At 54.0% G+C, this 23,688-nt stretch overlaps 1 protein-coding gene across 1 annotated transcript in view; it reads left to right on the top strand.

Moving 5' to 3' along the window:
• Nucleotides 1–15,991, top strand: part of UNC13A (unc-13 homolog A) — a 58,556-nt gene extending 42,565 nt beyond the window's left edge. Inside the window, exons 32-44 of the mRNA XM_034996563.1 lie at nt 144–221; nt 444–532; nt 997–1,149; nt 2,312–2,435; nt 3,346–3,351; nt 4,928–4,966; nt 6,109–6,138; nt 7,537–7,593; nt 7,968–8,048; nt 9,192–9,339; nt 13,217–13,309; nt 14,030–14,189; nt 15,691–15,991. Coding sequence (XP_034852454.1) covers nt 144–221; nt 444–532; nt 997–1,149; nt 2,312–2,435; nt 3,346–3,351; nt 4,928–4,966; nt 6,109–6,138; nt 7,537–7,593; nt 7,968–8,048; nt 9,192–9,339; nt 13,217–13,309; nt 14,030–14,189; nt 15,691–15,991 — 1,359 coding nt within the window. The remainder of the gene's footprint in view (nt 1–143; nt 222–443; nt 533–996; nt 1,150–2,311; nt 2,436–3,345; nt 3,352–4,927; nt 4,967–6,108; nt 6,139–7,536; nt 7,594–7,967; nt 8,049–9,191; nt 9,340–13,216; nt 13,310–14,029; nt 14,190–15,690) is intronic.
• The last annotated feature ends 7,697 nt before the right edge of the window (nt 15,992–23,688 follow it).

The raw sequence follows: 23,688 nt of genomic DNA on the forward strand, positions 1-23,688 counted from the left end.
GCTGTCTTCCATTCTCAAATGACCCTACGGGACCTTCCTCTGGACCCAGACCCCAAAACCATCTTGGGGTCCCTAGCAGTGGATGGGGGAGGCTCTGGGGAGGGGTCTTGAGCCCTGACTCCCTGCTCTGTTTGCATCCCCAGCCCTGCATCCTCATGAACAACACTCAGCAGCTCCGAGTGCAGCTAGAGAAGATGTTCGAAGCCATGGGAGGGAAGGAGGTGAGGCAAGCCCCAGGCAGAGTCACCACTTTCCCTGCATCCCTGCCGGCCCTTGATTAATTCCAGCTCAGCCACTCCCTCTAACCCAAGCAAGCAGCTCCACCATCTTTGCCTGTTTCCTCCCCAGTCCCTTGGGATCTCTTTCCCTGTGTTGGATGGGAAAATGCCCCATTTGTGTGGATGCTCTGTAAACCTAACCTGATGTCCCTTTTCCCTCCTCAGCTGGATGCTGAGGCCAGTGACATCTTGAAGGAGCTCCAGGTGAAACTCAACAATGTCTTGGACGAGCTCAGCCGGGTGTTTGCTACCAGGTGGGGACACCTCCAGGGCTGGGAGCAGACAGGAGGGGGCAGTCCCCAGACCTTTGAGCCTGGGGCATCCAGGGACTCAGCAGATGTAGTGGTGAAGACTTCAGGCTCAGAGTTAGACAGAGCTGAGTTCAATCCTGGCTTCACCACTTACTAGCTATGTAGCCTTGGGTGAGTTGTTTAACTTCTCTGAACCTTAGTTTATTCACCTGTAAAGTGGGGATGATGATAATAATAGTACCTGGGTAGGACTGTGCAGTGAAATAAACAGCACAGGTGAATGTCTCAGCCCAGTGCCCAATTCTGCTATTATACACAACCCCCTTCCCTGCTCAGTTATATGCCATGGCTCCTTGATGCTCAGGATAAAACATCAAGGTCCATGGTCAGCTTTTGAGGCCTCATCTGGCCCTTTCTCTGGGAGGCCTGGAGAGTCTGGTCTGAGCTCCTCCCCTCTGTGCCCCCAGCTTCCAGCCACACATCGAGGAGTGTGTCAAGCAGATGGGCGACATCCTCAGCCAGGTGAAGGGAACGGGCAATGTGCCAGCCAGTGCCTGCAGCAGCGTGGCCCAGGATGCTGACAATGTGCTGCAACCCATCATGGACCTGCTGGACAGCAAGTAAGCCAGGCTGGGTGGACTAGGATGGCCAGGAAGAGGTTAGGGATGGGGCTTTAGAGACTCAGGGCTGGCCTGGAGAGAACACTCAGGACATGTTTGCTGGGTGGTGGTTGGATGGTTTGGATGGGTAGGTGGGTGGAGGTATGAAGGGATGGAAAGATGGGTGGGTAAATGATTGGAAGGACTGGTGAGTCCTTTTTATGTGTTAATTGACGGTGGTTGGATGGATAGATGACATGAGAATGGGTGGGCGGATTGATGGGTAGATTAAAAGATAAATGCTTAGAAGTTTAGATGGAGGATATATTGATAAAAGGAGGGATGGATGGACAGATGGATGGGTAGATGAAGTTAGGTAAGTATTTGCATGGATGAATAACTGGATGGATGGATGGATGGATGGATGGATCAATCGATTGAAATAAGGATAAATGAATGGAAGTGTAGATGAAAGGATGGATGCATGGGTGTAAGGAAAGAAGGGAGGGAGGGAGGATGGAGGATGGATGGATGGGTAGAAGGATGGATGGGAGGGAAGAAGCAGGGAGGAGGGGGGAAGGAAAAAGATGGAGGGGTCATTAAAGAAAGTTAGGGGGAGGGATAATTTGGTGGATGGGAGGGTCAGTTGCTGGATGGATCATGGTGGATTATTCTGTCTCCTTCCACCCCCCATGCCATGAATTCTTTGTTGTTTACCCTCTCAAGTTTGCCCTCCTCCCACCATTCCCTTCCTCTCTGACTGAGCATGGCCCCAGTCCTCTCACAGTCCCTAGTCTCCAGCCTTCCTATTCCAGTTTACCGCCCACTCTGTTCTTTCGAACAGGGAAGCCTGGCTGTGTCTCTCTTGAGCACTCCATGGATCCCCACTGCCCTCATGCTAAGGCCCAGGTCTTCCTCCCAGGTGTTGAGTCCCTTTCTAGCCTGGTCCCTGCTGACCAGTCCAGCCATCATTTACTCTTCATGTGTGTCACACATCATAACCCCATCAGACCATTCTGATCAATGGGGTCTCATCAGACCCCATTTAGTGGTCCCTGTACAGGCTCTGTGTCCTCTTGTGTATCCATGGAGCATTTTCCCGCCTTGCCCATTTGTTGAGGGAAAGGGGCTCTTCGGGTTAGGGCCAGCTGGGCCATCTCTCAGACTTGCCCCTCGCCTCCAGCCTGACTCTCTTTGCCAAAATCTGTGAGAAGACGGTGCTGAAGAGGGTGCTAAAGGAGTTATGGAAGCTGGTCATGAACACCATGGAGAAGACCATCGTCCTGCCACCCCTCACTGACCAGACGGTGAGGCCCATAGGGGGCCAGAGGGGATTCCTGGGCCACCTCCCCTGTGGGAGCCCAGAGAACTTGATGCCAAAGGCATTGGGGCTCAGAGGTCAGTGGGGCCATTCAAAGATCAGAGAGATCACATATGGGTCAAAAGTCATCAAAGAATCAAAGAGGTCATTCATGGGTCAGATAGATAAATGTCAAAGAAGTCAAGTAGTGTTAAGAGATGTCTAAGGGACATAGAGGTCACATGTGGGTCAAGAGGGCATATGAAGGTCAGAGATCACCCAGAAAATAAAGAGGTCAGCTTGGGGATCACAGAGGTCATAGGGGTCAATGGGTTCATCAGAGGGCTCTTAGGGTCAATCAAGAGACAAGGAGGGGAGATACCATGGACTTTGAAGATCAGAGACCAATAGAACAGACAGCTCCCAGAGGTCAGCCAGAGGTCACAGAGAGCATCTAAGGTCAGAGAGGTCAAGCAGAGGTCAGCATTCATCCAGAGACCAGGATCATGCCTCTGGAAACCTTCTGGGAAAAGCCCAGAGATCCTGATCTCCAGGGATCAGGCTTCCAGGTGGGATTGGGTGGACCGCAACTTCTGCGGAGGGGTGTGGCTGGGCTTGGGTTCCTCCAGGGAGGTGTGGGGGCCTGAGGACAGCAATGGCACACGGGTTGCTGGCACAGCACAGAGCGAGAAGACGTTCCTGGGGACGGGGTGGGGGAGGCTTGGGGAGGGTGGGCAGGGCCGCCAAGAGGCAACGATGGTGCGGGAGGCTTTGGACCTGTCTGTCTCCTCTGGGCTGGGCAGGGGCACGGGGTCCGCCCCTCGGTGCCGTCTCCGTCCCCTCCCTGGCCTTCCTGGGAGACTCATGGTGACTTATTCCCCCCCTCCCCACCACCCCGCCCCCGTCGCGGCTGACAGATGATCGTAAGTAGAGGCCCTTCTGTCCGTCTGTCTGTCCGTCCGCTCTGTGTCTGGACTCGGCCCACCGCGTGGCTGCATCCACCCCACCCAGCGCCCCCTCCTCACCCACCGGCCCCCCACCCACTGTCCCACTTCCCGCCTAGATGTGCCTGTGTTTGTCTGGGGCGGGGCATGGGGAGGGGGCGGGGCCTGGCGGGAGGGAGGCCACGCCCACCCACCCCCGCCCCGTTTTAAGTACAGAGGAGGTGCCTGCCGGCTCCCAAACCCCAAACCCTGAGCCCAGCACCTTCACATCTGACCTCATCCTTTAGTTGGAATTCACCCTTACTCCCACGCTCAGACTCCACCAGGATATTTGTCTCTCCCCGAAGCTAGAAGGAGGTTAAAAGTCAACGGAGTTCCTCTAACCTCCCCTCTGGGCTCTGAGCTGTTAGCAGCCACCCAAAATACAGGCCCTTACCACCCGGGTCCCCCTACTCAGCTGTTCAGCGCCGACCCCCCACCACCCCTGCCTTCCCACTCCCACCACAGGACCACGTGAATCCCAGACACACACCCAGGCACCCAGGTGGGAGACAGCATTTGTGACTTTGGTGTCAGGCAGACTTGGCGTCAAATCCCAGCCCAGCCACACTCTCTGTGACCTTGGGAATTCACTTCACCTCCCAATCTCCATTTCCTTGTCTGGAAAAAGGAGTTAACTGCAGTAACCCTCAGAGAGTTGTGCGAACCAAATGGGATGATGCAATAAAGTGCTCATCTTTATGACTACCTGAGGCAGTGCTCACTAAATTAGAGCTGATATTGTTGCTGGTGGTGGTAATAGGTAAACACATAGTAGGATAGAGATCAATAAAACCACTTCAGAGTCGCCCTTTGTGGACAAGACAGGTTATTATAAGATTTCACCTGTCAAAAGTTCACAAGTGCTCATCTAATTTCTTGATGGCTGCAGTCTGGGTCTTTGGCTGTAAGCACTTGGTGGCAGCATACCCAACAGCAGACAATGCATTTGTGGGCAAGGAGCTAAAGGGATTCACATTTATTGATGATGCGTTTGTATGCTAGACTTCATAGCTGCTCTTACAGCCCACCTTCATGACAACCCTTTGAGTGAGGTAGATATTATTATTCCCGTTTTGCAGATGAGGAAAGCTGATGCTCAGAGAAGAGGAGTCACTTGCTCAAGGCCACATAGTAAACATATGCCAGAGTCAGGTTTCAAATTCAGGTCTGTCTGAATTTGGAGCCCGTTTGATTTCCTGTTGACCCAAGAAACAAGATCCTCATATATACAGTAAACATAAATGAATTATATTTTGGCAGTGACTTCTCTTCTTTCTCTCTGGCTCTGTATTTCTATTTCTCCTCTCTCTCTTTGCTGTCTCTCTGACTCTCATAGCTTTTAAGAATTGGTCATTAAGGTACGCACACTTTCCCCCCTGCAACCCAGCCATCAGCCCCCTGTGCAGTATAGATGTCCTTTACCTCCTGTCCCCATGAGTACATGTGTGATCACCCTGGGTTCCCACCTCACATGGCTTGCCAGGTTGATCACCCTGTGACATTGTCTCTGCAGGGCAACCTCTTGAGAAAACATGGCAAGGGATTAGAAAAGGTAATGAGGGCCTCATCTGTGCTGAGGTCCTGAGCTCTGGTGTCTGGGTGTGTGTGTGCATGTGTGTGTTCATGTGCATGGGTAGGAAGGTCAAATGGGGATCACAGGTAAAGGCAGGTGTCCTAACCAAGTCCCACAAAACCAGAAATCAGAGATGAGTTGATTCTCCAGGGACATGGCTTGGAGTGTGTGTGCCCATGTGAGCAAACGTGTGTACAAACAGCTCCCACCCTCTCATAACAAAACCCATAGTGCTTATCTCAGCCCTGGGCTCAGCTGAATTCTGTGGCTTTGAGAAGGGCCCAGACACTGACTGGACCACTGCCCTGGACTGAGATGTGTGTTGTTTTTCATGTAGATTTTGTTGTTGTTGTTCTAAGGGGTGTTTGTTGTAAGGAGATGGGAGCTGTGGCAACATATGAACAGTTGCCTTTGCTGTGCATTCATGCAGGAACTAGCATACCTGTGAGCACACAACTGGGGTCTCCGCTTCATGAACATGGGTTGTAGGGCTTCCCTACTCGCTCATCCAGCCCTTTGGGGGGGCACATTCAATTTTCCAATCACCATGTACATGTAAGTGCATCCATGTGGGGGTGAGTGTGTGAGTTTATGTGTGTGATTGTGCACACATGTGCAAGTGTTTAGGAGTGCATGTGTATATTTTAGTGTGTGAGTTCTGTGTGTATGTGTGCTGATCCAGGTGGGTGTGCGTGTAAACTTTCTGCACTTGCGTGGATGTACTCGGGTGTGTGTCTCTACATTGAGGGAACTTGTGATACCTATAAGTACACTTCTTTTAGAGTCAGGCCTGCTGGGAAAAGTCTTGGAGGTTGGGGGAGGAGAGAAACCCAAGCCCTTTCTCTTCTCTCCCCCTCCGCAAGGTACCCCATCCCTAGGCAGGCTGTCCCCAGGTGATGGGCTGGTTGTAGCCTCCTGGCAGTCCGGAGTCTGGCCGGAGTCCCCAGTGGGAGACAAGGGAAGGCGCCTAGCTGGGGAGGGGGCTCAGTGTTAGACTCAGGACCTGGGGGGCAGCTTGTGGGTTGGGGAGCGGGACTGTGCTTTGAGGGGGCAGGGAAGCCCCAGTGAACATCCTCCCAATAGCCACCCAAACTCTGACCTCCGCCTGATTCTCTCCACAGGGCAGGGTGAAATTGCCAAGCCACTCAGATGTAAGACCAGCCTCTCACTGTCTGTCTGGCTCCCACCCCCCACCCCCTCCCCACCCTGTGCCTCCTTCCATCTCTGTGGTCCGTGCCGTCTGGGGGCGCACTGTGAACCCATCTGTGGTCTCTTCTTCCTTTGTTTGTCTGGTTTGCTTGTGAGGGGTGGTGGGTGGGAGGGAGGCAGGAGGGGAGGAGGGTGTGGCAGGGGAAACCAAGGACCAGACAGCTGGGCTCTTAAGTAGCTGTGCCTCAGGACAGCCTCAGGGAATCACAGACAAGGAATCAAAAGAGTAGCAACAGCCAGGATGATAGTAACAATATTAGTAGCTGCAGGATAACCAGTTCCCACTGACCAGCTGGTAGACCATCAATGTGATTCCAAGCATCCCAGCTGTAAATGGCCCTCCTTCCCGCCTAGCCCTGCTCAGGACCCCAGACCACCCCAGGGCCCAGTAAATGCAGGACCTCATTGATACTTAGGCCTACCGCATCCCCTAAGCTAGTGTAGGTGCCCCTGTTAACCAGGGAAGGAAACTGAGCCCCAGAAAAGTCCAAGGACATGCCTTAGGTCACCCAGCACAGTGATTGGAGGAGGCAGGACTCGTGGCTTCCAGGCCGACCATTGCCCCCAGCACTGCTCATGATCTTGAGACCAGATGATAAGATAATAAGAGTGTACATTGAACAAAGACATATTTAGCCTCAGCTAAACCATGAAGTGGATATTATTTTCCCCAACTGGATGGGAAAGCTGAGGTTCAGAGAGGTTAAGTGACTTGCCCAGGGCCACACAGCAGAGCTGGGATTTGAACCCAGGCCCACCCGGCTCATTGGAGCCATAACCAGGATGCCATCTTGCTGGTGTCTGTTTTGGGTGGGGTGGGGGATGGGTGCTGAGGTGTGTGTTGGTGGGGAGGATTCTTCCTTTTACAAGGTCAGACTAACAGCCACCCAGATGACTGGGGAAATTCTCCCACAGAGGCATTGGGCCCCGGGAGTGGTGGGGTCACCAGAGCCCATCCCATAGTTTTCTTAAAACCCCCTGACTTTGGGTTGTTAAGCCTGCCCCATACCGATAAACACCATCTGGGGCTTCCTACACCCATGGCTCCTCACTGCCCACTCTCTTTCTTCTCTGTCCCAAAAACCTGGGGTCCTGGTGGAGGTGAGAGGGTGGGTAGTGTGCCCACACTGGGATTTGCAGGGACAAAGTCACCACCTCCTCCTCAGCTCTTCCTGAGGGGGAGCTCCAGACCTCTGCCCCAGGGACACAACCCTTGCCCTGCCCAGAGCCTCTGGACAAGAACCAAGATGGTGTCCAGGGCTAGGGTGTCAGTAGGGCTGTGGGGATTAGACTGGAGGACCCCCCACCCTCACCTTGGCTGTGACTGTTGTTACCTGCAGGGAACCCAGATGATCTTCAATGCAGCCAAAGAGCTGGGTCAGCTGTCTAAACTCAAGGTGAGGCCAAGAGCAGAGGGCAGGAGATTGGGGTGGAGAAGCTTCCTAGGGGGAAGGTCCCAGAATGGTGATGTGTCAAGAGACAGAAACCCTACTCAGACTGATTTAAGCACAATTTATTTGCTCCAGTGTGTTGGAAAGATCTGCAAAATTCAGCTTCAGATACAGCTTGATCAAGGATACAAATCATTTATTCAACAAATATTGAGCACGTGCTGTGTGCCGGTCACATGCTAGGTACCAGGGACACAATGATGAAAAGACAGACCCACTACCCAACTCATCAGAGTTTTACAGGGATGAGGCCCATAGACAGGCAGATCCCTAAGGTGGGGCCTGCTCTGCCCATCTGAGCCCTCTCTCCATCCATCCAGGACCACATGGTACGGGAAGAAGCCAAGAGCTTGACCCCAAAGCAGTGTGCAGTAGTCGAACTGGCCCTGGACACCATCAAGGTGAGAGGTCCCACCCCTGTCCCATCCCAGGCAAAGGGTGTGACTGGTGTAGACATGGACCTAGGCTCGAACCCACCTTACTTCATTCAATTTATAAACACTCCCTGATGACTCTTCTGTCAGTTCCAGGCTGGCTGGTGGCAGGGCCCTGAGGAGCCCTAGATTCAGGGGGCCAGCCAGATACAGACAGCCCCAGCTCTGTGGGGTCAGGGCAGGGTAGAAGGAAGGCTGGGAGCTGGGGGAGCCCAGGGAAGGAGAAGCGAGGGCTTTTGGAAAGAAGGCATGTGGGAGGTGGGTCTTGAGGAATGCATAGGAGTTTGCAAGGCAAAGCAAACAAAGCATTCTAGGCAGAGGACCAGCCCATGCAAGAACTCGATGAAAGGGACCATGGTCTCCATGAAATGAAAACTACTTTTTTTTTTTTTAAAGATTTTATTTATTTATTCATGAGAGACAGAGAGAGAGAGACAGAGGCAGAGGGAGAAGCAGGCTCCCCGCGGAGCAGGGAGCCCGATGCGGGACTCGATCCCAGGACCCCGGGATCATGACCTGAGCCGAAGGCAGACGCTTAACCGACTGAGCCACCCAGGCATCCCGAAATGAAAACTACTTTGAAGGAAATTTTTGCCAAAATAATTATAGTGGAATAGGGTTGGCAACATATTAAGGAGAGTGGTCAAGGAAAGCTCTTTGAGATCTTAACCAAAGGAGGACAAGGAGCTAGTCATGGCAAAATAAGGTGTTTGAAGTTGCGGGGCGGGGCGGGGGGGGGTTGGGGGGGGGCGTCCCACCAGCGAGCACAGTAAGTGCAAAGACCCTGAGGCACGTACGTTCTAGGGAAGACGTTTTGAGAGAAGGCTGGGAGGTTGCAGGGTTGGGGCCACAAAGGGCTTGAGGAGAGGCGAGAAGCATGGGTATTATTTTGAGGGTGCCAGAAGCCCACCGGCGGGTTTGGGGCAGGGGTGGAGGTGGGGGCGTGGCAGAGCCCGACTTGGGTGTTTTGAAGCACATCACCCCCACCCCCACCCCCACCCCGCCCCGCCCCCGTCACCCAACACAGAACCACTGGAGGGCGGCGGGGTTGGGGAGGGGGTATTGGGGCTGCCTAACTAATTTCGCCTCTCCGCACCTCGTCCTGCACAGCAATACTTCCACGCAGGTGGCGTGGGCCTCAAGAAGACCTTCCTGGAGAAGAGCCCAGACCTGCAGTCCCTGCGCTATGCCCTGTCCCTCTACACGCAGGCCACGGACCTGCTCATCAAGACCTTCGTGCAGACGCAAGCGGCCCAGGGTAAGCGGCGTGGCAACCCAGCCCCTAGCCTGTGAGGCTGCCACTGACTCACCTCCTCTGTGACGTCATGGGCCGGGGCAATTGGCGGCTCCCGGGAGCTCCTGAGCTCCGTGATGGCGCGCGGCCAATGAGTGAACGACTACTGGGGGGCGGGACCTCTAACGTCATTGGGCCAGGAGGTGATTGGCATCTCCTGGGAGAATCTGTGACAACACGGGGCCAGTAGGTGATTGAAAGCTGGGGGGCGGGACCTCTTTGAAGGCAAGACTAGGGAGTGATTGAAAGCTCCTAGGGACGGGACTTGGAAGTTCTGGATCCAGGGAGTGGTTGACAGCTCTGGGCGGGGCGGGGCCTATGACGTCATGCGGCAAAGGAATGATTGACAGCCCCAGGGATGGGAGGGACCCCGACCTGGAGGAGTGGACGGAGAGGGAGTTTCCGTTTCTCAAATTCTGTCTTTCTCTGTCTCGTCTCTTGCCTCTGTCTCCTGTCCCTCTCTGAGTTCACACACAGCAGCTGGGGCTGGGGAGAGCAGGACTCCCCCCTGGGGACCCCCCTCCAATTCAAAACTGGCCCTAAGAAAAGGGAGAGAAGTTTGGCGGCTGACCCAGCCTTAGTTCTGGCAATGCGGTGGGAGGGAGAGCGGCCATCAAGCCAGAAGCTGGGGGGAGGGGAGCGGCCCCCTTCCCCCCTCGCCCTCCCCCCCCCCGTCAGCCCAGGGCCTAGGGCCCTCCCTGGGCGTCGGGCCTCCGTGCTCAGCCTCGTGCCCAGTCCAAGCTGCTGCTTTTGGTGTCCCTGGTGTCCCCCCGGAGCGGGAGGCTGTCTGTCCGTCCGTCTGCAGCTGACGTTTCTCTCTCTCTTGTTTCTCCTCCCTCTCACTCGCTGCCCCCTCTCCGCGCCTCCCCTGCTCCCCGCCACACACACTCGCCCTCCATCCTCGCCTCTCACTCGCTCGTCTCTCCCCCCACCCCTCCCTTCCCTCCTTTCTCCACCTTCCCCCGTGATTAGTCCATGGTGGAAAAGGGACTAGGTTTACCCTTAGTGAAGACATTTATCCTGAGAAGGGTACGTGCCTCCGCCGCCCGCCCGCCCGCCCGCGCCCGGTGCCCGGTGCCTGCGCCCCTCCCGGCCCCGGCTAGTAAAAGGCCCGTCCTTCCGCCTCCCCTGCCTGCCGGGCCCCGCCCAGGCCGGCCCAGCTGTGGGGGCCTAGGTGGACGAGGGGGAAGGACGGCTTGCTGGTTCCACGCAGGGACGGAGAAGCGATTCGAGTCGGAATCCGCTTCTTCCTAGGTGCATCTCTTAAGCCAGATCCCGGGTACCCCGGACAGCGCCTGCACGGTTAATAGTGGGCTCAGATCCCAGTGGGCTCCGATCCCAGCTCCGCCACTCTGGCGGCTGGGCACCTGCGGGAGCATCTCGCCTCCCTGAGTCTCAGCTTTCCCATCTGTAAAATGGGAACAGTCAAGGGCCCTAATTCATAAGATTATTTTTAGGATTAGATGAATTAAATTTAGAGCAGTTCCCGACCTGTAATACATGTAGTAGATCCCAGGAAATGTTTGTTGTTGTTGTTATTGTTATTATTATTATTATTATTATTATTATTACTGGTGTCACTCTTCCAAGCATAGAAAACTAAGTTTTCAGGCTCTAACTCTGAGCCAGCGCTTGTGCCAAGAAGCATTTCTCAGGGATTCTTGAAAAGATTTCTCCCACTTGCCCCACAGGGCGGTCCATCATTCCATAGATGAGGAAGCTGAGTCTCAAAGGAGATTAAGCCACTTGCCCAAGGAACCTTCCCCTACAGGGGGCCAGGGACTTGGGGAGGGGTGGGATTGGGGTAAGCACAGAGAGGCCGGGAAAGACCCTTCCCCTTGGAGCCAGCAAACCACGGGATGGGGGCGCCCAGCATTGCCCTCCTCCCCCTTCTTACTAGCTTTGGCCATGGTCTGACCCCTCACCCCACCCACCACTGTCCAACTCCCCCCCTGGCACCCTCAGTCTGGCCCGGATTGAGCTTGCTGTGAAGCATCAGCCTTGGGGTGGGGGGAGGTGAGGCTGAGCATGTGACTGGTTGGGGGGAGGGGGGAGCCGGAGCCTGAGATGACAAGGAAGGTGGCCTGGGGTGGGCAGCAAGGATGGGGGGGTGCACGCCCCAGTAGTGGGGTGATGGGGGGTCTCCAGGCCTCTCTGTCCCCTGAGCCTCAGTCACTTCCCACCCAGTGCCAGGTAACCCGGATTAACCTTGGACACCCACCCCTGACTCTCCCCCTTCCTCCCCCCGTGCATGGGGTGCTCAAGGTGTGGGGAGCTTCCTGAGGGGCAGGGGAGGAACCTGGTGGGGGTGCTGGCGGTCACAGGTCCCCAGGCCCCACAGGATGCCCTTTTCAGAACCAGAGAGAGAGGGACAAGGACAAAGCTTTTAAGCTGCCCCTTCAGTGACCCCACCAGAACCAATCAATCAGGGCATTGTGGTGGCCACAAACAGAGGCACACCTTAGCCAGACTCAAGCAGACTAGGGAATTTATGGGCCTGGAACTGAAAGATTAAGGGCTGTGTTGACATCAGTAATAGCTGGATCCAGAGTCTCCGACAATGTTATTGGTCATTGGTCTCTGTTGAGACATCTGTGATGTAGGCTTTCCCCTCATTGGGTAGCCAGCCTTGCCAGCTTAGTCCCAGACTCTTTCCTCAGGGTTACAGCCAAAGTCCCAGGGCTAACTCTGATTGGCCCAGCACGGGTCACATGACCATTCCTGAGCCAATCACTGCAATTATGGGCAGGGAATGCTCTGATTGGGCAGCCTTGGTTCGTTTCGCGATACCTGAAGTGCAAGATGGAGCCACGAGGTCTGAGGTGGGCTTGGGGGCCATTTCTCAATCTCAAGAAACTTGAGATCCTCTATTGAAAGAGGAATAGCAGTGGGGCAGGGAAAATAAAGATATCCCTACAAGCTGTCCCTTCAGAAGAAGTGAGGACTCTGGGTCAGGTTATCACTGTTTTGGAGAAACAGTGAGGAAGCCCGTGTGGCCAGAGCAGAGTGAGTGAGGGTGAGCGTGGACAGAGGTGAGGCAGGAGAGGTAATAGCGAGGACACATTGGTAGGACATTGCAGGTCACAAAAAGGACTTTGATTATTTCAGAGGGAGATGGAAGCCATGGAAGTGTTTTAAGCAGAGGAGGGAAGTGTGCTAACCTAATAGGATTTCTCTGGCTGGTGTATGGAGAGAGGCTGAGAGGATTCCAGAGACAGGGTGGGGACGACTGCAATAGTCCAGGCATGTGATGATGGAGGACAGAACAGGATGGAGCCAAGGAGGTGGGTCAGATTCTGGATGTATTTTGAAGGTACAGTCAGTAGGATTTTCTAGTGTGTGAGTACTTCGAGAGGGAGTGGAGACAAAGAAGGGAGTCCCAACAGTTTGACAATTGAAAGAGAAGGAGGAAGTGACAAAAGAGGGTGAGAAGGAGCGGCTGGCATGTAGGATGATAACCTGAAGGGTGTGGCATTGGGGCAACCAAGAGGAGAAAATGAGACCCAAGGAAGCCAGGGTGAGTACGATGGTGTGTAAGATGAAGACTGAGTTTTGACAGCATGGCAATCAGTGGAATGAGAAAAATGGGGGGGCAGATGCTTTAAGCTCAGAGAAGTTAAGAGATCTGCCTGAGATCACACAGCAAGGTAGTGAAAGGCCTGAACCCAGCATTCTTGGCTTCCTAATGTGGCTTGCCATCACATCCCCACCCTCACTGCCACCCTGTCAGGGCTGATGACCTGGTGCCGCCAGCACATCGTGGGTGGGAAGCAGTCCAGGTCTCTTAGAGTGGGTGGGAAGAATGGAGCTCATGCCAAGCATCCTCCCCTACCCCGCCCAGGCTCGGGTGTGGAAGACCCTGTGGGTGAAGTTTCAGTCCACGTTGAGCTCTTCACTCATCCGGGAACTGGGGAACACAAGGTCACTGTGAAAGGTGAGTAGTCTGAGTTGGGAGGGGGAGTGCCTTCGCCAGGATTCACTAGGTCCTATGACAGAAACCAAACTCAAATTAGCTTAAGCAAGAAAAGCATTTTTCATTAAAAAAAAAAAGTTTTCATAAAACTGAAAATTGTAGAAATAAATCATCTTCAAGCATGGCTGGATCCAGGGGCCCAGTGTTATGGGACTTAATTCCACCTTCTCCATCTCTCAGCTCTGCCTTGCTTTTGTTGGCTTTTTTTTTTTTTTTTTTTTTTTAATCAGAACACAGATTGAGCTGTTTTAACCAAGGCCTAAAATAACAGTGGCTTAAACAAGATAGAATGAAATTTTCTCTGAGGTAACCAAGGACAAACAGCCCAGAGCTGACATTGGAGGCTTCACAGATTTGGGGACCCCTGCCATCTTTTGTTGCACTTTCATCCCTAATATATTTTCCTCCTCTATATGGTACCAAAAAACTCAGTACCCACCAGCATCCCAGCCTGCAGCTAGAAGGAGAAAGTTTAGGGCATTCTCCCTGCCTTTTAAGCCACAACCTGAAAGTTGTACACATCCCTTTCTTTCACTGAAATTTCATTGACTGGAACTTAGTCATATAGCCACACTTAGCTATAGGAACATTCTGGGAAATGTACTCTTTCAGACAGGCTTTGAAACCACAGCTGCGTATTTAGGGGACCCTGACAGTCTTACCCTCTACTTCCCCTAACAGTCGTGGCTGCCAATGACCTCAAGTGGCAGACTTCTGGCATTTTCCGGCCATTCATCGAGGTCAACATCATTGGGCCCCAGCTCAGTGACAAGAAACGAAAATTTGCAACCAAATCCAAGAACAACAGCTGGGCCCCCAAGTACAACGAGAGCTTCCAGTTGTGAGTCTAAGGATGGTTTGGGGAGCATGGGGAGGGGACATCTGCTGGGTGAGCCTCAGGGTCCACTAGAAGAGGGATGACTGGTAGGCCAGTGATTCCTGGGCACAGGAATGAGAAGGGGCACATCCTAGGTGAGGGCACTGGGAAGGAAGGCACCTTAGTGCAGGAATGACATTTGAGGGGTTGGGGGGTAACCACTTTGGGAGACAGGCAGTTCCCAGCGGAGGGAGTGAATGTAATATAACATGTTGAGGAAGGCTTGTGAAGAGGAGGGGAAGTCTGGGCAGAGGGCGCATGTTGGGCACAGCCATTTCTGGGGCTGGAGACTCAGGTCTGGTTAAGGGCCAAGAGAGGTCATGATGGGGCAAGGGTGAGGGTCTCAAGGGCATGGGGGGCAGGTCTCCTGGAGTCAGCAGTGAGCCTTGTCAGGGCTGTCGGGGCAGCTTTGGAGGAGTCACCGGTAGAGGACAGGAGTGGAGTGTGATCCAGGGCATTGGGATGCCTGTCAAGTGGGTGACGGTGTGGTCACATCCAGATGGGGCCTCCTGGTGAGCATAATCAGAAGCATCAGGGGTCCAGAGGGGCAGATGACTTAGGGAACACAAATAAATCTGATCAGGGTATTACTTGGGGTGGGCAGATATTTGGCTCAGGTGCAAACCTCACTTGAGCAGGATCATGTTGGGGGTGTTCTTGGGGGACAGAAGTGCAGAGGGGTAAGGGGGCATCAGAGCTAGGGAGAGGACAAGAGGGCTCTTGATCAGAGGATCTGGGAGTGGTAGGACACCTGATGCAATGCTTGGGAGCAGGGGCTTGGTCTCGTTGCGGGGCAGATGTCTCCTGGAATGGGCGGTAGTACTTGAGGGCTAAGAGTACAGTCAAGGAGGGTGTTTCTGGGGAGCGGTGTGGGCGTGGCCCATCAGGGCAGGTCCCCTGGGGGCAGAGGCCCAGCGTTGGGGACCTAGCTTGGGGGTAGGGGGAGGCATGCTGGAATGTGTTGGGGGTCACTCATGGTGAAGGCACGAGGGCAGGTCGTGTGGAGAGAGCACCTTAGGAGTAAGAGGGGTGGGCTAGGGAGTATGGGAGAGGGGCCACGTCAAGGAGAAAACTTGGGTTCAGGTGGGAGCCCGGTAAAGGGGCTTCTGGGTGCGATATCTGGGACAGGGTGGTGGGAGCCGCAGCTCAGCGGGCCAAAGGTGTGGGCGCAGATACCGCGGGGTGGAAGCATGGTCTAGCCAGGGGGTCATGGGGGAGTGTCACCTGGGTGGGGACGTGGTTTGGCCCGGGGCTTGGGAGTAGGATGGTGGGGGTGTTGTCGGTTAGAGGTGGGGTGGGGAAAGAAGGGAGGAAGGAGAGACAGGACAGAGATATTACTGGGGAACAGGGGTGGGTGTGTGTCCGGAAATGTGGGCGTGGCCCGGCGCGGAGGCGGGGTCAGCGGTAGGGGCGTGGGCGCCCGGCAGGCGGGGCTCTCCTCACGCCCCGCCCCCCGCCCCCGCAGCACGCTGAGCGCCGACGCGGGCCCGGAGTGCTACGAGCTGCAGGTGTGCGTCAAGGACTACTGCTTCGCGCGCGAAGACCGCACGGTGGGGCTGGCCGTACTGCAGCTGCGGGAGCTGGCCCAGCGCGGGAGCGCCGCCTGCTGGCTGCCACTGGGCCGCCGCATCCATATGGACGACACGGGCCTCACGGTGCTGCGCATCCTGTCACAGCGCAGCAATGACGAGGTGGCTAAGGAGTTCGTCAAGCTCAAGTCCGACACGCGCTCCGCCGAGGAAGGCGGTGCCGCGCCTGCGCCCTAGCGCGGGGCACGCGGGCGTGCAGCACTGCGCCTGCGCACGGGGCGGGGCGGCGTCTGCGCGCTGGGACCTCCCAGAGGGCGAGTCTCCGGGCTCTGTGCAGAGGGCTGGCTGCGCCTGCGCCCTTGACTTAGCTCACCCCTCTAGGGAATTGTGAAAGGACGACGCCCCGCCCCCTCAAGAGGCCACGCCCTAGGGCGCGATGAAGGAAGAAGCCACATCCCCTACTAGAAGCCAAGTCCCCAGCGCCTAGGAGACATTTCGAGCTGGGATGGGAGGGAGTCCCGCCCCTTATGGAGGAGGCCAGATCCTGGGGCTCTGGTACGGGGAGGCCCTGCCTCCTGTCCCCTGGAAAAGCCATAAGATGGGTCCCCAAGCCCTGGGACCCAAGACCAATTGCCAAGTATGGAACTCTCAGCTTCCTCGAGGGGCGGGCTTCCTGGAGGGCCCCCTGGGGTGGCCTAGGGGTTGGAGGCACTAGGATGCTTGTTGGAGGGCCCAGGTTGGACCAGAGTGTCTTTTCGTGTTTGTGCAAAAAATAAACAGGGAGGGAGGGGGAGGATGGGATTTCAAAAGCACATGCGCTCTCGGGCGCCCAAACCCTGGGGGCCAAGTGGACGGCTCTGAAGCACCCGCGCTGCCCCCACTTCCCTATGGGGGTTTGCCTCTCCTTTCCCCCAGCATACTCCATCCTCATATAGAGTTCAACCCACCCATTTAACAGATGGCAAAACTGAGAGCCAGAGAGCTGCTTGAGACTTTGCTGAAGGTCCCAGTGCCACACCCTCTCCCCGCTCCCTTTGGCCTGTGTGCCCCATCTAAGGGTGGGCTGTGATCGGATGACCCGACACAGCTCCCCATTGCTGCTAACCCCCTCCGGGGAACTCCCCCAATCCTTACAAGGGATGGGGGTTCTGGGCCAAGGCCCCCACTGCCCCCCTCCCATGTCTGGCTGCCAAGCAAAACCCCTGTCCTCTGCCCTTTCCACTGGGAACCTATGGGGAGATTCCCTGAGAACTCTAGATCTCCCACCAAAAAAAGAGTGAGGATTTGCGATTCCCTGGACCCAGGCACACCTTGAACCCCTTCTTCCTCTTCCAGAATTCTCCAGGTAGGCAAGAAAGAGACCAGAAACTCTAGGTGTGTGTATATGTGTGTGTGTAAATATACAAACATGCTTGGAGCTTAGTCTCCAAAATCTCATTCATTCATTCATTCAAACACCAGAGGTGGGGCCTCTACCTGCCTGAAGCTCTTCCTCCAGGAGGTAATAGTGGGGCAATCTGGTCAGAGTCAAGTTTCCCCATTGTAGTTCATGCAGGCAGAACCTTTTGGGAAAGTTTGTCCTGGCTTGTCTTTGCCCTGAATCTGCTTTTCCACGTTGGATGGGTGCTTTTGTGCCATTTTATCCCCCCTGCGGGACTGACAAGTACAGGATTCTCTTGTTACTAGAAAGAAATTAAAACAGGGGCCGGGTGAGGAGTAGCTGGGCTCCTGGAGTGGTGGGGGCTGTGTCAGACAGCACATGAGGGAGGGCTTGCTGAGGAGGTGAAAAAGGAGAAGGAACCACCGATTAGAGAGAAAAAGCTCCAGGCGGAGGGAACAGTAGGTGCAAAGGCTGAGGTGGGCAGGCTTGAAGCACAAGCGAGGTCAAAGTGGCTGACGAGGGGGACAGCAGGGAGGAGGTGTTGATGTCAGGGAGCCCTGCAGAGATGTCAGACCAGGCAGAGCTGAGGAGAGTCTGAAGGTCAGATTTCAAAATCTCCCTCTGGCCACCTCATGGAGAAAGGACCAGTGCAGTTTGGGGGAGAGACAAAGTGCTTTTGGGACACTGAAATTAATTCCTGGAAAGATTTTGGAGGGTACATTAAAAAGAAAAAACAAACCTACCCCTTAGATGAGCCTTGGGCCACACTGGGTAGAGTTGTCCCCATTGTGCACTGCCCAAGGGTTTGGCATGTCTAAGGAGGCCATGTGCAAATCCTAGGCATTGAGAGTTGTATGTTTATATTGATGGTTTCCTGGCAGGTGAACAAGTCTGGAAGAAATGGCACTGTTTTCTGAGTTACCTGGAGGTACTCTATGTCCCTTGAATTTAGGCAGGTTCGGGTGCCTGAAGGTTCTGAACCAGAGACTAGGATGCAAGTTCTGCTACAGGATGGTGGGGGAGGGGGCAGGGGCCAGGGGCAGGCTGGGAGGTGGCAAAGAGGGAGCCTAGAATCTCTATCACATGGACCGAGAGGGAGATTTTAAATTCAGACCATCCAAGGGGTAGGTGGGAGTGAGGTGGATAGATGATTCGGGTTGAGAACACCAGCAACACCCAAAGGGGAGGTAATATGACCGGGGGTGAGCCCTGAAAGATTTATGGATGACCAGCAGGGAAAGGGGAGCTGAGCTTCTGCCTGAGAGAGCCAACTTATTTCCCAAAAGAGTCCTTGGGAGTCTCTGGTCAAGGCCTGCCAGTGTGTGTGAGTGAGTGTGTGTGTGTGTGTGTGTGTGTGTAAAGTTCCCTAGCGCCAGTCCAGGCACATGGAGGGAGCTTCAGGGAGTATTTGTTGAATGACTTTTTCTGACTCCCAGGCTAGAACTGTTTTGGAAATTTACTCCGTCTTCTTTCCCCAGAGAACTCCTATTTATCCCTCAAAACCCATCACAAATATCCTCACCTGTAGAAAACCCTCACTGCTCCTCCTCAGGACTTCCCCAGCCTCTGTCCCTCCCTTCTGTCCCTGATGCCGGGGGCTGGGGGGGTGTCTGTGACAGGCTCTGTTTCCCCCAGACTGGGGTTTGAGGCCTCTTGATAGCCCCAAGTTCACTGAGCACAGACTGGGCACAGGGGGATGACAGGGAGGGTATGCCTAGTAGAATTATGTCTTGGGGTGGGGGGTCCACATGCATGTCTATCCATGTCTGTCCATACCAACCTTCCCCTCCCACATAGACCTGGGCACACAGAAGGTGCTCCAGCCAGACTGTGGCTGAGTCACAGGACACAGAGTGGAGAGAGGACAAGAGCAGACAAGGAGGAGACAGGAAAGGAGTCTCAGGGCCTGGAAGCCTTTGGAACTAGGAAGTTCCTGTATTGGAACAAGGCTCAGAGAGGAGCAGGGTTTTCCCCAAACCCACTCACCACCTCACCTGGGGTGCCTGAAGTTCTGAGCCCTGGTGGGGTCTCGGGGTTGTATTTGGACCTCATTTCATGCCAGGAACTGGCCCTAGATTTCCATGGTTCAGGGAAAGGATAAAAGTAGGGTTGGCCCGTGGGAGGGGGAGTGTGACATTGAGGGGCATCTTGGACAGAGCCGATCCCTTCTCCCTGTACCCCACCCATCAAGAGGGACAGTGTCCCAGAGTAAGGACACAAAGAGAGAAGAAGAGGGAAGGATGGAAAGAGAGAGAAAGGGAGAAACTGGGAGGGTGAGATCATGCCCAGAGAGACCTTGAGGGTCTCTTGGGGGGACATAGAGCGATCTTGAGATGAAGAGGTGGGGAGAAAAGTTGGGGATCTAGAAGGAAGAGGAACCCACTGTTCTCTCTGGCTCTCACCAGTCCATCCTGGAAGGATTTATGTAAAACGAGCAGGTGCCTGGCCTCGACCTGCAATCCCTCTCGGGCTCCAGAGCCTGAAACCTCACCGTGCCCCCATCAGAGATGCAAAAAACTTAACACCCAACTAGAAATCTTTGGGACCTCAGAGACCTTTCTGTCCCCCACACCCTGCACTGTTCATTTTGCAGATGGGGACACCGAGGGGCAGGACAGAGCAGGGACAGCCCAGAGTCGCCCCTAAACTCTGCTGCCCCAGTGGAGCGGGAGGGGAGCTCGCTGGGGGTTTGGTTCGGGTCATGACACCGTCTGCCCCCTGAACATCCTTTCCTAAGAATTGTCAAGGACCAAAGTCGTCTTCGCTGACACGTATTGCTTTTCTATTTGCCTTTTTTTTTTTTTTTAAAGAGAGAAATCAAGTTGACGGTGTCCCCCATTCCCCGAGCCCTGCCTAACCACAGTGGCTCACTTGAGGCACAGGTCACAGGCAGAGGGTCCCCCCTGCCAATCCCCTGTGCATCCCAGGCCAAACAGCCAGGGGGACTCACATTTCACCCCTGGCCCCGCCCCCCTGAGACCCCCAAACCCGGACGCGCAGTTCAGGGAGGTTCTTCCTCCACACACCTTCTCTTAGCATGTGATTGCAAATGTGAAATCAAAATGCTCTTCGTTTGTTTGTTTTAATTCCATCCCGTTGGTCTGGCATCTGCACAGATGCCCCCATTTCTCTGTAAATATGTGACTTGGAACAAATGTTTAAAACCAACGAGAAGTCGTCATGAATGCATGGTGTTGAGATGTTTTGCACTATTCCGACTTTTTGGTCTCTGTAAAAATATTTTATTAACAGCAGACATTAAAAAAAGAAAAAGCACACAGCCTCAGACACATGGTGGCTTTCTTGCGTTCCCAAATCGGCGAAAAACTCACATAGCCCTTAATACTCGCAGACACTGTTGAACACACTTCCCACCCATGAACGCAACTCATGCACGACTAGCTTTGTAGAAGGAGAAGTGAGGCCCAGGGAGGGGAGATGCTGCAGGGCGGGGAGAGCCGGGATCTGAACCTAGGACATGGACCGCTGTTGCTCTTAGCTCAAGCAAGTTGGGACACACACTCAACCTCCAGCCCCACGGTTGTCTGTTGTGTTTGGTTTTCCCCAGCTTAAGTAATAAAAATGTATTGAGAATTCCTGGAATGGTGGTTATTGCCTCCCAACCTGGAGGGAGGTTGCGAAATCACTGAGGGAAAGCACTCAGAAATCACGCTGTCCTGGGGCGCTTGGGTGGCTCCATCGGTTTGCCTTTGGCTCAAGTCATGATCCTGGAATCCTGGGATCGAGCCCCCCATTGGGCTCCCCACTCAATAGGGAGTCTGCTTCTCCCTCTGCCCTTTACCTGGCTCATGCACGTGCTTGCTCGCTGACTCTCTCTCAAAATCTTTTTTAAAAGGTTTTATTATCTATTTGTCAGAGAGAGAGAGAGCAAGCAGGGGGAGGGGCAGAGGGAGAAGCAGGCCCCCCGCTGAGCAAGGAGCCCAACATGGGACTCGATCCCAAGACCCTGGGATCATGACCTGAGCCGAAGGCAGACGCTTAACCGACTGAGCCACTCAGGTGTCCCTCTCTCAAATAAAATCTTAGGGCGCCTGGGTGGCTCAGTTGGTTAAGCGACTGCCTTCGGCTCAGGTCATGATCCTGGAGTCCCAGGATCGAGTCCCACATCAGGCTCCCTGCTTGGCAGGGAGTCTGCTTCTCCCTCTGACCCTCCTCCCTCTCATGCTCTCTGTCTCTCATTCTCTCTCTCGCAAATAAATAAATAAAATCTTTAAAATAAATAAATAAATTAATTAAATTAAATTAAATCTTACAGAAGAAAGAAAGAAGAAAAGAAAAAAGAAAGAAGAAAGAAAAAGAAGAAAGAAAGAAAGAAAAAGAAAGAAAGAAAGAAAAGAAAGAAAGAAAGAAAAAGGAAGGAAGGAAGGGAAGGAAAGGAAGGAAGGGAGAAAGGAAGGAAGGAAGGAAGAAAGAAAAAGAAAGAAATCACACTGTCCCCCAACACCTCTGGCCAACACAGGAAGGCGCAAAACCCTTCCCCCCAAAAATTGGTCAGGCTTTGTTCATCCAAGAAGTGTTGGGAGGACAGATGCATAAGGGACCATCACATGATACTGGGGGTGGGATGGGGGTGTGCTGGACCCCAAGCTGGCTCCTCAAAAACCAGGGGAGAAACAAAACTGCTTCTTCTCTGGGGGTGGAGTTCCTGGTCACCAGGCTCATTTCTTACCCTTGACAAGGCTGTCACTGTCCCAGGTAACACTTTCATCCTGTAGGTTCAGGACAACGTTGTCAGCAAGGCTGTCGGCATTGAGACAGATATGGTTCTGTCCTGTGAATACCATCTGGGAGATGTTCTGGGCTGCGGGATCGTGTGCAGTTTGATATAGCCAGGGTTCCTGCTCAGGGCTCCTCCAAGGTGAGCAGGCCGGGGCTAAGGGTCTCACCCCCTGGCTCCATTCTTACCTCCAGCCCTTCTCTGGGTCGTCAGTCCAAGGTTGTGCTCAGATAGTTCCTGTCCAGTCCCACTTTGGTCCCTACCTGTTTTGTTTTTTTTTTAAATATAGCAGGTGAGAATCTCATTTCATAAACATGCAAAGAACAAAACCTCATTTTTCTACAGCTGAAGTTAATTTCTTTTTTTAAGATTTATTTATTTATTTGAGAGAAAGAGAGAGCACGAGCAAGAGGGGCAGAGGGAGAAGAAGAGAGAGTCTCAAGCAGACTCTGCACAGAGCCGGACATGGGGCTCAATCCCATGACCCTGAAATCACAACCAGAGTCAAAACCAAGAGTCAGATGCTTAACTGACTTAGCCACTCAGGTGCCCCTACCGCTGAATTTAATTTCTGTTTTGAGCCTTCATCCCACCAGGGAGCAGAAATGGAATCTCACTCAGCTCAGGGTTTCCTCAGGGGAATTCAAGGACCACCCCCACACACACATACACACACCCCAAGATCTGGGGTGGTTTCTACATTTGAGTGTCTAGGGCAAGGGCCACGAGATCCACCCCTGGGAGCCACTTCGCTGAGTGCTCTTAGCTACAAAAAACAGCCAAAAGAATTAAAAGCAGGACCCAAAGTGGTTAAACCACGGGAGTTACCTATACCTAGAAATTCTCCTACGAATGCATCTTGCACGTGGGTAAGAAGGCTGGAGGCAGCCTCATGTCATGGGATTTGCACACAGGGGAATATTCTACGGCTGGGGAGAGGGACAAACCAGGGCTGTGGGCAAGGTGTCAGAAGACGCAGCCTGCCACGGGCCTTGCACGCCCTTGCTGACCGTGCCAGGCTGCACAGCTGTTCTCTCCCAGAGACCGAGAAGTTTCCGGAGCTAGACGCGTGGGCTACACAGCGTGACTTTTGCATGACTGCTCGCTCCCTGACCCAGGGGACGGGCTTATGTGCTGCTTGCTACCAGAGGGGCTCAGCCCTTGGCCCCATGTCCCTCAGCCTGTGGGCTCCGTCGTGTCACCCGCAAAGCTTGGGAACGGAGGCTCACTCCGGCTGCTTGCTGTGCTTCGAGAACCAAATGGCCTGGCTCTGGATCCACCGAATCTCGTAGTCAACTCCACACCCGTGGGCAAGGGGCAGGTTGACGTCTGCCCTTCTCTCTGGAGCGAGGGAGGCTTTTCTCTGACAAAGTATGTGAATGAATGTTAGACGTGTGATGTTGACTGGGAAAAAGTAAATCTTACACGTCTGCACAGGGCATGACCCATGTTGAGCAAGCCCAACAACCAGCTGCATATATTTATACACAAAGAAATCTAGTTTCAGGATACATGTGTGATTAATTAAAAAAAAAATAAGCATAGGGGCGCCTGGGTGGTTCAGTTGGTTAAGCGTCTGCCTTCAGCTCAGGTCATGATCCCAGGGTCCTAAGATCGGGCCCCGCACCGGACTCCCTGCTTGACGGGAAGCCTGCTTCTCCCTCTCCCACTCCCCCTGCTTGTGTTCCTGCTCTCGCTGTCTCTCTCTCTCTCTGTCAAATAAATAAATAAAATCTTAAAAAAAAAAATAAGCACAACATTTAGGATTAAAAAATGGAGGATTCTACCTCATACCATCAAGATGGCTACTACCGA

This window comes from Mirounga leonina, unplaced genomic scaffold, assembly GCF_011800145.1.
Source record: "Mirounga leonina isolate KUSES-001 unplaced genomic scaffold, KU_Mleo_1.0 Mir_94, whole genome shotgun sequence".
Classification (NCBI taxonomy): Eukaryota; Metazoa; Chordata; class Mammalia; order Carnivora; family Phocidae; genus Mirounga; species Mirounga leonina.